The sequence below is a fragment of the Schistocerca piceifrons genome, chromosome 5 (assembly GCF_021461385.2).
Source record: "Schistocerca piceifrons isolate TAMUIC-IGC-003096 chromosome 5, iqSchPice1.1, whole genome shotgun sequence".
NCBI classification, from domain to species: Eukaryota; Metazoa; Arthropoda; class Insecta; order Orthoptera; family Acrididae; genus Schistocerca; species Schistocerca piceifrons.
In genome coordinates, this window is record NC_060142.1 from 153,972,294 (window position 1) to 153,988,478 (window position 16,185).

A 16,185-nucleotide genomic window follows, 5' to 3' on the forward strand; every position below is an offset into this window, starting at 1 on the left:
ACACATCACGCCTGCAAAAGCCAAACTACGCCTCGCTTGGTGTAAAGAGCGTAAACATTGGACGATTTAACAGTGGAAAAACGTTGTGTGGAGTGACGAATCACGGTACACAATGTGTCGATCCGATGGCAGCGTGTGGGTACGGCGAATGCCCGGTGAACGTCATCTGCCAGCGTGTGTAGTGCCAACAGTAAAATTTGGAGGCGGTGCTGTTATGGTGTGGCCGGCCGCGGTGGTCTAGCGGTTCTAGGCGCTCAGTCCGGAACCGCGCGACTGCTACGGTCGCAGGTTCGAATCCTGCCTCGGGCATGGATGTGTGTGATGTCCTTAGGTTAGTTAGGTTTAAGTAGTTCTAAGTTCTAGGGGACTGATGACCACAGATGTTAAGTCCCATAGTGCTCAGAGCCATTTGAACCATTTGTTATGGTGTGGTCGTGTTTTTTGCCTGGAGCGGTTTGCACCCCTTGTTGTTTTACGAGGCAGTATCACAGCACAGGCCTACATTGATGTTTTAAGCACCTTCTTGCTTCCCACTGGTGAAGAGCAATTCTGGGATGGCGACTGCATCTTTCAACACGATCGAGCACCTGTTCATAATGCACCACCTGTGGAGGAGTGGTTAGACGACAATTTTTGAGTCCTTAGACGTATCACGGCACTGCACTGAACAGACATTTGAATGTTGTGCAGTGTTTATAGGTTCCCTAACTCTGACTTCAGAGCATTTTTGCTCAAGCTAGAGAGGGCACTTGATTCTCTTTGTAGGAACTACCAGAAATTAGTTATATGTGGTGACTTCAATATAAATTTTGTGTACGATGGTGCAAGAAAAAGGATGTTGGAAGAGCTACTAAGTTCATCTGATGCAGACTCTATTTTTTTTCCACCTAGGGTGCAGGGGAACAGTAGCACAACCACAGACAATATTTTTATTCATTCTTTATTAATAGATGGGCAATCTGTCGGTAAAAGGGTGAATGGCTTTTCAAACCATGATGCACAAATTTTAACACTAAAAGGCTGTTGTACTCAAACAAATGTAACATGTAACTAAAAACTATGTAGGAAAGTTAATCCAACAGCGATAGAGTTTTTTTAAACCTTGTCAAGGGACAAGAGTGGCAAGATGTTTATAGCGCTGATAACATAGATCATAAATATAATACTTTTCTTGACACATTTCTCATGCTCTTTGAGAGTGGCTTCCCATTAGAACGTCCTAAACGGGATACTAACAGTAAAAAGCAGCCCAGGTGGCTGACTAGTGGGATAAGGATATCATGTAGAACAAAGCGGGAATTATATCAGATTGTTAGAAGTAGTCACAATCAAGCTGCAGTAGCCCATTACAAACATTATTGTAAAATGCTTAAAATTTTATTAGGAAGGCAAAGAGTATATGGTATGCAAATAGAACAGCTAATTCACAGGATAAAACTAAAACCATATGGTCAGTTGTAAAGGAAGTGTCTGGTCAGCAGCGCAAGGTCGACGATATAAAGTCAGTTCGAAGTAAAGAAAAATCTGATACTGATAAATCAGATATATGTACAGTACTTAATAATCATTTTCTGAGCATTGCTGGTGAATTAAATAAAAATTTAGTTTCTACAGGGAATCATATAATTTTTATGGCAAGTGCCTTTCCGGGATTGATGTCTGAAATACTCCTCTGTGATACAGACAAGGGGGAGACTGAGTCAATAATTAAATCACTGAAGACTAAGGACTCTCATTGTTATATATAGCTGGTATCTGTACAGATATCATTGGTGATCTTGCAGCTCTCGAAGAATGAAGTTATAATGAATTCTAGACCTTTCGCTGCTTACAGGCGTTGATAAATATCAACGGGGACAATTGAAAAATGTGTGCACCGATCGGGATTCGAACCATGGACCTCCTGCTTACATGGCATACGCTCTATCCGACTTTTTTTTGTAATCTCATTTTGTTCGTTTTCGACCATTGCATCTGCTCGGGACGGACGTCGCAAGACACACGTTTCAGCTCGTCGTTGATCCATTAACTCAGTTTTTTTTTTATTACAGAGGGCAGCTGACCCTCTGACCGAACACACTGAGTTACCGTGCCGGCTGATTGAGCCACCGAGGACACAGACAACAGTGCGACAGCAGGAACTTATCTCTGGCACGCTCCCCGTGAGACCCACACTTCCCAACTTCCTGTCCACACACTACACTTGTAATGCCCCTGACCACCATATTCATTACTCACGGCAGTCCCCGTTGATATTTTTCAACGCCTGTAAACGTCGAAAGGTCTAGATTTGATTATAACTTCATTCTTCGAAAGCTGCAAGATCACCAACGATATCTGTACAGATACCAGCGTCATAGAGATAAGGCTTACCGGCCAATGATCGTCTTCAGTGCGGATGCACTCAAAATTACCCGAACTCTTACGGGAATCGGTACATTGACTGCCGCCAGTAATGATATGGTGGGCAGGGGCACTACAAATGTAGTGTGTGGACAGAAAGTTGGAAAGTGTGGGTCTCACGGGGAGCGTGCCCTGCAGTCACACTATCGTCTGTGTCCTCTGTGGCTCATTCGAATTGAGCGTCTGCTATATAAGCAGGAGGTCGCGGTTTCGAGTTCTGGTCGGGGCACACATTTTTCGACTGTCCCCGTTTATATTTATCAACGCCTGTAAGCAGCGAGAGGTCTAGATTTCATTATAACTTCATTCTCTTGGTTATGAAAGAGTGCCTAGCAAAATATTAAAGTACTGTACTGCACATGTTGGCCCTGTATTTAGCCACGTTTGTAATTTTTCCTTTTGGAATCGTCATTTCCCTGAACGGCTGAAGTACTCAGTAGTAAAGCCGCTTTATAAAAAGGGAGAAAGGGATAATGTAGACAATTTTAGACCTATTTCTACGCCATCAGTGTTCGCTTACGTTATTGAAAAGGCTATGTATGTAAGAATAATTGATCATTGTATATCACACGATTTGCTATAAAAGGAACAGTTCGGCTCTAGAAGTCGCTTAACAACTTTTCTCAGTGAGGTGCTGGATGGGTTAAACAAAAGCTTTCGAACGCTAGGTAATTTTTTTAAAATTAAGTAAGGCGTTTGATTGTGTTGATCACAACATATTGCTCCAGAAATTGGACCATTATGGAATACAGGAAGTAGCTCACAATTGGTTCACCTCTTCCTTTAACGACATACAGCAAAAGGTCATTACTCACAACGTTGAGAATAGTTGTGATGTGCGGTCTGAGTGGGGTACAGTCAAGTGGGGGTGCCCCAGGGATCAGTGTTAGGGCCACTTCTGTTCCTTATTTATAAATATGATATGCCCCCTAGTATTATGGGTAACTCTAAAATATTTCTGTTTGCTGACGACACTAGCTTAGTAGTAACGGATGTTGTGTGAAACATTGGCGCAGTTTCAAATAGTGCAGTTCATGACCTAAGTTCATGGCTTGTTGAAAATAAACTAACGCTAAAGTTGTTACAGTTTCTAACACGTAATTTGCTATTTGAATGGTATCTCAAGTGAGTGATTGTTCGACATGAAAATTAGTCTACTTTGCTCATTTTCATTCGCTGATGTCGTATGGTATTATATTTTGGGGTAACTCTTCGCATTCTAAAAGGATATTTTTGGTTCAGAAACGGGCGGTTCGGGCAATAAGTGGTGTAAGTTTACGAACCTCTTGTTCACGAGTCTGCGTATTTTGACATTTGCCTCTGAATATATATATTCCTTACTGTCATTTCTTGTTAACAATATTAACTTATTTCTAAGAGCAAGCAGCTTTCACTCAGTTAATACTCGGCAGAAATCAAACCTCCTTGATATCGGACATCCTTAACTCTTGCGCAGAAAGATGTGCAGTATACTGCTGCATCCATTTTCAATAAGCTATCAATTGATTCAACAATCTTAGCAGTAATCCACGCGCTTTCAAATCGAAACTAAAGAGTTTCCTCATCGGTCACTCCTATTCTGTTGAGGAGTTCCTTGAAAAATTAAGGTGATTCTTATGTTATATTGTTGACTGCGGTTATTTACGTTCATAAAATTTTTATTTCTCTGTTAATACTTTTATGTTGTAATTTCATGTACTGACACGTTCCATGACCTTGGAGATTTGCTCTTGAATTTGGCCCTACGGAACTTGACGTGTAAATAAATAAAATAAAATAACATCCCTGTAATGGACTGACCTGCATAGAGTCCTGATCTGAATTATATAGAACAGCTTTGGGATGTTTCGGAACGCCGACTTCGTGCCAAGCCTGACCGACCGACTTCGTTAGCTGTCCTCAGTGCAGCACTCCGTGAAGAATGGGCTGCCATTCTCCAGGAAAAAATACAATAAATTAAATTTCAACACACAGAATTGGTACCTTTTGGAGATGTTACTAGTGTTACAATAAATTACACTAGGGATAAACCCAGAGAAGAGATTACCAGTCATATTTAAAAAGAATTATTGAGTGATTCTCTGAAAATATACCTCCCTAAATTTTGAGAAAACGCTCTATATTCAGTTCTGCACAAAAAATAGAGCCATACCGACAACTGGTGTAGCATATGAATAGACGTCAGAAAATAGGATAGAACGTTTCGAAATTTTTGATTTACATGTTGATGGACGCTTGAATTTGAAGAAGCGTGTTACTGAGCTTCTCAGGCAGTTAAATTCAGCTACTTTTGCTCTTGGTATAATTTTTAGTCTTGGAAACAAACGAATCAACCTCGTGACGTATTTTGCGTGTTTCTACTCAATAATGTCTCATGGAATCATTCACTGAGTTAACTCACTACTTAAAAAGAAAGTATTAATTGGGCAAAAGCAAGCAGAAAGACTAATATGTGTTGTTCATCCGCGGGCGTCATTTAGGTATCTCTTTAAAGAGTTAAGACATTTTAAAATGCACTGTCGTAAATAATACACCACAAGTTGAGAAGAGCAGTGACATCTGTATCTACAACACTAGAGGAAAAAAATGTTCTTTATTACCCATTACTAATGCTGTCAGTGGCACAGAAAGGAGTTCAATATACAGCAACAAAAATTTTCACCATTTGCCCAATAACATAAAATTTCTGACAGGCAGCAAGGCAAGATTTAAATTTAACATAAAATCATTTCTCCTGGACAAATCCTTCCGTTCCAAGGAAGAATTTCTATTTAAAAACTGGTAGCCTGTAAAAATAAAATAAAATAAATTATGTAAAATAGAATAAAAAGCTTAGTTTTTAAGTGTATTAGCACGAGTACGACTAAAAAATGATGTTTTCATTAATGTTATGAATCATGTATGCATATCCTATAAACTGACAGTTTCATATAATTTCAATGAAAAAATCGTTTATACGCTCTATACAAGGGAAATCAAATTGGAAGGCAATACCATAGAAATGGAAGAGGAATAGATGAAGATGAGATGGGAGATATGATACTGCGAAAAGAATTTGACGGAGCATAGACGTAGGTCGAAATACGACCCCAGGAGTAGATGACACTCCGCCAGAACTACTGATAGCTATGGGAGAGCCACGCATGACAACACTCTTCCGTCTAGAGTGCAAGATATAAGAGACTGTTGATATATCCTCAGAATTCAATAAGAATATAACGATTTAATAGCAAAGAACCGTAGGTGCTGATAAGTGTGAATGTTACCGAACTATCAGTTTAATAAGTCATTGTTGCAAAATACTGACACGGATTCTTTACAGAAAAATGGAAAAGTCGTAGGAGCCTAGCTCTGGTTGGATTCCAGAGCAATGAAGGCACACAGGAGGCAGTACTGACCCTGTGACTTCTTTTGGAAGATTGGTTAAGAAAAGGTAAGCCTACGTTTATTGCATTCGTAGACTTACAGAAGACTCTTGATGACGTTTGGTGGAATACATTCTTAAAAATAGTGAAGGTAGCAAGGGTAACATACAAGGAGCGAAATACTATTTACAACCTGTACAGAAAACTGATAGCAGTGATACGAGGCGAGGGGCACGAAAAGGAAGCAGTGGTTGAGAAGGAAGTGATACAGGATTGTAACCTTTTCCCGATGTTAATCAGTCTGTACATTGAGCAAGAAGTAAAGGGAATGAAAGCAAAATTTGAAGAATGAATTAAAGGGAGAAGAAATAAAAACTTTGAGGTTTGCTGATGACGTAATTCTGTCAGAGACAGCAAAGGACTTGCTGGAGCAGTTGGATGGAGTGGACAGTATGTTGAAAGATGAATATGTGACGATCATCAACAAAAGCAAACAAAGGATAAATAAATGTAGTCGAATTAAGTTAGGTGATGCCGAGGGAATTAGATTAGGAAACGAGACAAAGAAGTAGATGAGTTTTGCTCCTTGGGCATGCGAAAACTGATAACAGCCTAAGTAAAGGGAATATAAAATGCAAATGACAATGGCAAGAAAAGAGTTTCTGAGAAAGAGAAATTTGTTAACATAGGTTATAGACTATAGACTCAAGTGTTAGTAAATCTTTTTTGGAAGTATTTGTATGGAGTGTAGCCATGTATAAAAGTGAAACATTTTAGGAAAGAAGAAAATAGAGGCTTTTGAAATGTGGTGCTACAGAAGAATGTTGAAGGTTAGATAGATAGAGCACGTAACTAACGAGGAGGTACTGAACAGAACTGGGGAGGTGTGGTGTGCGTACTGTAAGACCTTCGGTACACACACCATCAGATTATTTGACTTGTCGCTCTAACGAAGTAGGCGAGTGTCAGCAATATGTCTCGTGGTCATATAGTGGCGTGTTTATCTTCTGCCGTTAGGTCAGACGATAGAAATGCTACTTGCACGCTTAGAGTAGCAGATTGACGGTTGCCAACTTTAAACAGAACTTGATTAATTTTCACACACATTTATTAAAATAATAACAAAGCATAAAAATAACTTAACTTGGTTCTGGATGCTATTTACAATTGACAATCTGAAGTTCCTTCGGTCTTGGTACGTTAATCTTATTCTCACATATCTCTGATACTTGACAAAGTGTCTATTCATTTATCTTCATGGCTATGTACAGGAATATGATAATCCTATTAGGCGCAGACTGAAACTTGACTTTAGACTAATGCAGACTGGTACAGACTGGTGCAGACTAATGCACACTGACTAATCGGAGGTCTGTACACTCATTATAATACCTCGCGCGTTCAGGTATCACTGCGCGAGTGTGATCCGCGAGGAGAAAAGGTTATACGTTAGCAGCAATCTCATTGGCTGCATTACATATTAATACGTGGATCGGCGGAAGCAAAATTTGGTCCGTCTCTAAGACAGCGCCATCTCATAGTGCGGAGACGGACGAGTGCTGTGCCTGCGCTGTTGTGCTTAGCGGGGCGCGCTCTTGTGGGAAAGTTGTGTACGCGCTGGCTACGTGGAACTATGTACACAACAGGAGGAAATAAATTCGTGACGCAACCAGATTTGAAGAAGGTTTCAGTTGATAGGACACACTCTGAGACACCAAAGGGTCACCAAGTTAATACTGGAGAGAAGTTAGCACATTCAGAAGCATGTAAGTTGCATTAGTTGTTCGGGGATCCAGAGGCTTGCACAGGATAGAGTAGAACGCAGAACTGCATCAAACTAGTCATCGGATTGAAGACCACAACAGCAACTTGCTCTAAGGGACGTGTAAATAACTAACAAACATCGTGTTTGCAATACTATGTATTGATAAAAAATCTTGTTCCGCAATTTGCTTTGTTTACATGCGTTATGAAAACCGATAGAGTCTGTACGTTGCACGCATTGTGTGTTTCAGTACTGCTGGCAGCGGGTGGGTAGCGCCGCGACTGTGACGCAATGGCCGTCTTCCTGGAGTCGTGGTTGGCCGAGCTGGTGGCCGTGGCGCTGGTGGCGCTCACGGCTACCTACCTGTGGTTCGCCAACAGGTTCAAGTACTGGACACGCAAGGGCGTCTTCCAGGTAGAGCCCCAGTTCCCATTCGGGAACATTCGAAGGACCTTCCTGGCCCAAAGTCGGCTAGAGCTGATAATGAAGGAAGTCTACGATCTACACAAAGGTACTGTATTCCATTACAGCGGCTACATTGTCTTTACATTTCACTTTCATTGCGTAACCCATAATTTTATACGTGTAGACCAATCTGCATTGTGATGACCTCATCGTGATTGTTGTTGTTGTTATCTTCAGTCCAGAGACTGGTTTGATGCAGCTCTCCATGCTACTCTATCCTGTGCAAGCTTCTTCGTCTCCCAGTACCTACTGCAACCTACATCCTTCTGAATCTGTTTAGTGTATTCATCTCTTGGTCTCCCTCTACGATTTTTACCCTCCACGCTGCCCTCCAATACTAAATTTGTGATCCCTTGATGCCTCAGAACATGTCCTACCAACCGGTCCCTTCTTCTTGTCAAGTTGTGCCACAAACTCCTCTTCTCCCCAATTCTGTTCAATACCTCTTCATTAGTTATGTGATCTACCCATCTAATCTTCAGCATTCTACTGTAGCACCACATTTCGAAAGCTTCTATTCTCTTGAATGAGATTTTCACTCTGCAGCTGAGTGTGCTCTGATATGAAACTTCCTGGATGATTAAAACTGTGTGCTGGACCGAGACTCGAACCCGGGACCTTTGCCTTTCGCGGGCAAGTGCTCTACCAACTGAGCAACCCAAGCACGACTCACGACCCGTCCTCACAGCTTTACTTCTACCAGTACCTTGTCTCCTACCGCACTGAGAGCAAAAGAAAGTATTACAGCGCAAATTACGTGTTGAGACGAAAAAAATTACACAAAATAATGATGTTTTCAAGAAAAAATTCATTATTACTACCGAGAAAAAGTAAAGTGATTCGAAATTTTTTTAGCAGATTTATCGCACAAATAATCGTTTTCGTTCTGATCAATAGCCACATATTGTTTGTGGACCCACATTGCACATCCTAGTCAGTAGACCTCAACCTCAGTCTTGGAAACTTTTTCCGCAAACCACCAGTCCATCGCTTCCCAGGCATTCTACTCTCCTTATTGAAATTAAGGGAAAGATTATTTCTCTCGGCCAATCCAAATGCTGCGCATCATAGTTCGTTAACAGTCATGCCGATAAATCTTCTCTCCAACAACAGGAGACGGTCATAAATTCCCTTCTCTCTTTTTGAGGTAAACACACACCCTGAAAAACTCCAAATACCTTCTTGTTGTCAGCACCACGTGGATTTTCCTTCTAAAGTCATCTCCTCAATATATACTTTAGAAGTCGATAGGAGGTCGCAGCAGTTTTGAAAGCTATGTCGTTCTTCGCTGACTGTGTTGGTCTCTCCATGTCACAGGGAACATTTGACCGACTGCCTCTTTGCCCTTATATGTGTACCCCATTGCTGCGTGGAAAAATTAACTGTTCTGTTACTTAATAAAAATTATTATTTATTAATGTTGGGTAATTATTACCTTTATTGTTAATTAGGAATATTGTTATTGTTTACAATGAATCATCGTTTATTATAGTTACGTTCAATATTTGTTGGCATGAATAAAAGTGAACAGATAACTTTTAGTTCTCGGCGGTTGTATTGGCCCCTGGCTGACCATTGTGTTCGAATCCTGCCTCGGGCATGGCTGTGTGTGATGTCCTTAGGTTAGTTAGGTTTAAGTAGTTCTAAGTTCTAGGGGACTGATGACCACAGATGTTAAGTCCCATAGTGCTCAGAGCCATTTGAACCATTGACCATTGTGGCCGCCTATACGCCATTCCTGGAGACACCCTCCGCGGAAGCATTACTCGACGTGGTAATATTTGATAAGTAACCGCCCTTTCAACTCAATTAAGTAAGAGAAACCAATTTTTTTGTAAATTTGTGACAGGACATGAAGTGAGAACTTACTTCAAATCAGGTATCAAAACCATACAAAACGGGACTACGAGAGAACGTGATACCCTGGTTTCTTCAAAAGACTTTGTTTAACTGACAGGATTCGTAATGTAACACATTTTTTCTCGGCCCATTTCGGTTAAAAAAATGCGGAGTGTGTTATGGGACACAGCGGCAGAGAGAGCTGTCACTGAGTTTCTTTAAGCGGAAAACCAGAGCATAGTAGATATTCATAGTCGCTATCATGATGACTACGGAAAACTGTCAGTGAACAAAAGCACGGGGAACCTCTGGGCGAGGCGTCTGTCATTATCGCAACAAAGTCGCTCAAATCTGTCACTCTCCCGCGTGCCGGCCGGCCGCACACACCTGTGAGTCTTGCAATGATAGAACGTGTGGACACACTCATTCGAGGTGATCGATGAATCACAATCAAACAGCTCGCTGCACAACAGGAAGTGCTGACGCACTCGCCCACCGGTTGAGATACTCAAAGGTGTGTGACCGCTAGGTTCCTCACTACCTAATGTAAGGAGATAAAGAGCGACACAGAATCATCTGTGCGCAATTGCTTGCCAGGTTCGAGCCTGATCGTAACAATTTTTTGTCGAACATCACAGGTGATGATTTTTTTTTTAATGGCTCTAAGCACTATGGGACTTAACATCTGAGGTCATCAGTCCCCTAGACTTAGAACTACTTAAAGCTAACTAACCTAAGGACATCAAACACATCCATGCCCGAGGCAGGATTCGAACCTGCGACCGTAGCGGTCTCGCGGTTCCAGACTGACGCGCCTAGAACCGCACGGCCACACCAGCCGGCCCTCACACTTGTCTGCGCACCCGTGAGGAGATCACAAATGTTGATTGGACTGTTCGTCCTCGTCTACTCTACAGTCCGGGCCTCGCACCTTACGACTAGCATGAAGGATGAACTCCACGTGAAGCAGTACATGGATGATGTGGAGGCTATTGATGCAGCAAGACGTTGGCTCCGACATCGGCCACTAGAGTGGTACCATGCGGACAATTATTGTACAATATGAAAAAAACTTAAATTAGTTACAAACTACGGCGTGCACCCATTTTGTTCAACATGTAAACGTCACTACAGATATTCGTATTTCGGTTATGGCATGTTCAATATGCCTGCCATCGGTGGCGATGACGTGGCGCAGATGAATAGCGAAATTCTGCACGACCCGCTGAAGTGTCGGAACACTGATGCTGTCGATGATCTCCTGAATGGCTGTTTCCAGCACAACAGTGGTTTTGGGATTATTGCTGTACATCTTGTCTTTAATATAGGCCCACAAAAAGGAGTCGCATGTGTCCGTATCCGAAGAACATGGCGGCCATTCGAGGCCCATGCCAGTGGCCTCTGGATATCGCAGAGCCAGAATGCCGTCTCCAAAGTGCTGCTCCAGGACGTCGAACACTCTCCTACTTCGATGGGGTCGAGCTCCGTCTTGCATGAACCACATCTTGTCGAAATCAGGGTAGCTTTGAATAATGTGGATGAAATCATCCTCAAAACCGTCTCGTACCGTTCGGTAGCCACCGCGCCATCAAGGAATATCGGACCAACTATTCCGTGACTGGACATTGCGAACCTCACATTTACCCGTTGAGGGTGAAGAGACTTCTCCACCGCGAAATGCGGATTCGCAAACCCCAAAATACGCTAATTTTGCTTATTGACGAACCCATCCAGCCGGCTGGGGTGACCGAGCGCCTCTAGGCGCTACAGTCTGGAACTGCGTGACCGATACGGTCGCAGGTTCGAATCCTACCTCGGCCATGGCGTGTGTGATGTCCTTAGGTTAGTTAGGTTTAAGTAGTTCTAAGTTCTAGGGGACTGATGACCTCAGAAGTTAAGTCCCATTGTGCTCAGATCCATTTGAACCATTTGAACCCATCCAAATGAAAATTCACTTCGTCGCTAAACCAAACACAATGAGCATACTAATTCCCTTCATGCCCCGCTGCCAACCGTGCAGTTTGAACGTCCTAACGCAAAGCGTTAAGAAGTTATGACGAATTTATTTCATATAATTCAATAATTGTCACCCTCTACAAGCTCTCCCCGTAAGGTGGAGTAAGGTTGCCGCATTGAATTGAGATTGTTGAAAAACAAGGTTTTGTAGCCAAAAGAATGGCAAATAGCACTGTCTATTCGAATCCTGAATAAAACCACTCCGAATTTAAAAAAAAAATGATTTGCATTACTCATTACTTACTGAACGTCCCTAGTACGTATGACCGAGCGAGGTGGCGCAGTGGTTAGACACTGGACTCGCATTCGGGAGGACGACGGTTCAATCCCGCGTCCGGCCATCCTGATTTAGGTTTTCCGTGATTTCCCTAAATCTCTCCAGGCAAATGTCGGGATGGTTCCTTTCAAAGGGCACGGCCGACTTCCTTCCCCGTCCTTCCCTAATCCGATGAGACCGATGACCTCGCTGTCTGGTCTCCTTCCCCAAAACAACCAACCAACCAACTAGTACGTATGCTACCAGAGATTGAATAGAAGTTTGTGATGGGTAAATATTAACAGCGATGTTGCTTCCGTTAGGGTGTTGGTTAATTCATTTTAGCATTGAGCGCCGGCTTTCACTCACATTTATGGGTGAAGTCGCTGTTCCAACAGAGACCGGAAGAACTATCCTACCACAGCACCACCCTCTCTGATGAGTCTAGACGTACAAGAGACAGGCAGTTCTCCTAAGTTTCTACTAATGTTTCATGCACCAACTTGACGGAAAAACAATCCATACGTGTCAGATGGGGCGGTCTTGCTGGCCAAGGGACAAGACGCCCTTTCCAAACTAACGATGTTGATTTATGTCGCTCAGCTGTTCACGGACATCAATACAGAAGCAAGGTGTTTCACCATCGTGTCGAAACCGTGTCCGCTCGCCGAGAACAAGCGATTCAGTCTCCAGCGACTGTGGCACGATATCCTAATTTAATACTAAGTAACTGGCACCATTCAAACGGACTGGCGACAAATTAGGTGCTACTTCATGACCTTGTACAATTCTAGCCCACACGATGGAACATCTTCATTGGTGATCTGTGATGAGCATGGAAAGTGGAATTGCCTCATTATTACTTTTGCAGCAATTGTAAAGACCATCACGACTGGAAAAAGGGGCTTCGCCCTTGAACAGTGTGAATTAAGTACTAAGTGACTGCCACAATACCCAATTCCAGTTGCAGGGAACCCATCTAACGGCTTTCGGGACAACAGAAATCTGATTTTCTATATCTCGCGTAATTATTGAGCAAATTTAAAAATTTAAAATGCTATCATAAACCACTCAGTAAGAGGTATAATCTTAAACTAAAAGTATACATAATGAGAAAGTATTACTGTTAAGAAACGGTGTGTTTTCCTCGAGGCAGAGTAACGGACTGCGTGCAAATATCCGCACTTGAACAAAAAAGTTTATCGCTTGCTACATTTTCGCCGTTCATGCAGTAAAACTGCAACATCAGACATACCCACATATACCAACGAATGTATCTGCAAAATTATGTCGTTATAGACACATAGTTCAGGAGCCATGCCGTCAGAGACATTTAGATGCGTGAAAAACCAGCTTCTGCTTAAAAAGGGGGGCAGTAAAACTTCAGGTGTAGCATTTTCATTTCTTACTTCTTTACTACCAACTGTATTGCGCAACACACTTTGCAGACCGTATCTCAATACCCGCCAACTTTCAAAAACAAAAAATCGGGAGATACAGTTTTAAAAAATCAAGAAATCTCGAGACAGCTGATGCGTGTCTTTCCCTACGACGTCGCAAGCCTGTATTAACGGCTATAAAATCGTAAATGGAGACACCAGAACTACCCAAAACGTCGAGTCATAAACTAAGGGAAAGGCAACCACTTACATATAGCGGACTGAAGTGTGATGCACACAAACACGCAATAGAAGACAGTTAACCTACCATTTACTTACCTCATAAGAGATCGACCAAAAGTTTTAATCTTCTTACTTTCAACTTTTTTAATATTACGAATACTATGAATATGACGATTAAGATACACGTGAAATAAGCCCATACACAAAAGCCTTTCAGGGATTCTCATAACAAAATGGCATTGACTCATCCATTCTAAAGATTTATACCGATTATAAAAAACATTGAACAGTAAGCCACTTCACTTAAGTTTAATGACAACAAACAAACTCTAGGCCACACAGAGCTCAATGCTGAACGATACGAGTATACATTATAAAAAATGCACCGGATTGAGGAAAAACAATCATCGCAGGCGATTTTCTTACAGACACGTATATCGATTAAAAATCGACCAATGAGCGAAAGACTTTCGAACATTAGGGGGCTGACCGGAGTGGCCGTGCGGTTCTAGGCGCTACAGTCTGGAACCGAGCGACCGCTACGGTCGCAGATTCAAATCCTGCCACGGGCATAGATGTTTGTGATGTCCTTAAGTTAGTTTAGGTTAAAGTAGTTCTAAGTTCTAGACGACTGATGACCTCAGATGTTAAGTCCCATAGTGCTCAGAGCCATTTGAACCATTTGAACATTAGGGGAAAAAATCGGCGATTTTTCACAACGAATGTATTAGGATTGACGATAATTAGCTTAAAATCGAGAGAAATAATGGAATAACGTGGAGGCAGGAGAAGAAGCGCAAAATCGGGAGTCACCCCCTGACTTGGCAGAATTGGCAGTTATAACATATAGGCCCTATCACTGAATGTGCTCGCAACTTTTTATCGTTATACAAGAGACAGTTCAGGAGGTATGACGTCATAAACATGACTGAAACATGATTGAGAAAATTTGATCTTGCTGAAAATGGGGCGCAAATTACTCAGACTATATTCATCCAGTGTTTCATAATGAGAGCACTTAGCGACTCCCAACAACCCTTAAGCATAATTTCGAGCCTCTTCTAAGCTTTTTGACTTATATGTTTAATGGGAACTATTTAACACATTAGCTCATTTATAAAGTACTTGATCGTTTGAAGCTGTTTTACACAAGTGAGTTCGATTCTTTAAAGACTCGGTGGTTTGCTGGTACTAACAACAGGATGTTCGCCACCCCATACTGAGTTGGGTAATACACTGATAGAACTTGAAGGGCGCGCTCACTTATCTTCAAGATTGCAGCTGTTCGTGCAAAGTGTTGAACACATTATATGACCTGAACTTCACCCCCAGAAAGTGAACCTGACCCAAGGAAAAAGCGATCTGACCTTTAAATTAGCGATAGACGGAAGAGACTCCATGCAAGGACCAACAAGAAGTGGGAGGTTACTCGGAAGCAGCGCGGAAGACACAATAACCTACGAAACATCCCACAAGTATTTGAATCGCTCGTTATAGGTACGATTACTGCATGGGAAAATGTCTTTGCCAGCTGTTACTTACTACACTTATAACGCATAACCTTTAGCCTGCATGGAGAATGCAATAGTCAGCAGTCGGGTAGTTTCAGCATTCGAAGATCTCGTGGTACCAGCATATGCTATGACTCACCTTTTTTTTGCTGAAACTTTTTTATAACATAAAAGAAAAGTAGAGAATGCATGTGCAGTGTAACAATGAATACAAGCAAAAGTAAGAATCACACCATTTCTTGAAAGTACATTCATGTTCACGAAAAATAAAAAAACCTTGAAAGACCAGAAATAGGACGTTTATATTCATAGGACATGTAAATTACTATGTTCTGCAAAAAAGATTAGCATTTGATTCATGTCGGCCCACGGCTTCAAGGTCAACATCGATATCGCGGAGCAACGCCACCTATCGGTAAAGTATGCCAGCGGCTCTCGTTGTCGCTATGAACCGAAGGTAAATGGATCAGTGTGACTTAACCAGACGTGCAGGATGCCTCGCAGACGTATATGCCAACCGTACCGTCAAATCAATGAGCTTGAAAGAGGGCGCTTTATTGGCACGAGAGAATGTGATGCATCCGTCCGGGAAAATGCTGCCCGCGTGGGTCGAAGTGTTTCGGCAGTGCAATCGGTGTGTGCAGAATGGCTCACAGAAGGCCGTAGAACACGAAGAGATGGGTCAGGACGCAGCACCCAGACCACCATCGGTAGAACATTGACGCCTCATCCGAATGGGATGAGGGGTGACAATCTGTCGCTGCTTATTACGGCATATGTTACGTGCGCGTCGTCCATTTCTCCGCCCAACTTTGATGAATGTGCAGAAACATGTGTAGTGGTTAATAAAAAAAGAAAAATAAGAAGAAAAGAAAAAGAAAAGGTTGAAAATGTGGGAAGAAATGGTGGATAAAAAAGGGGTTTTATAATCGTAAATGACCGT

The 16,185-nt window shown here is 42.1% G+C and overlaps 1 protein-coding gene across 1 annotated transcript in view; it reads left to right on the forward strand.

The window, feature by feature from the left end:
- LOC124798572 (cytochrome P450 6k1-like) overlaps positions 1-16,185 on the forward strand; it is a 77,236-nt gene that overhangs the window by 10,894 nt on the left and 50,157 nt on the right. Inside the window, exon 2 of the mRNA XM_047262033.1 lies at positions 7,784-8,044. Within this exon, the coding sequence (XP_047117989.1) occupies positions 7,825-8,044 (220 nt within the window). The 5' untranslated portion in view covers positions 7,784-7,824. The remainder of the gene's footprint in view (positions 1-7,783; positions 8,045-16,185) is intronic.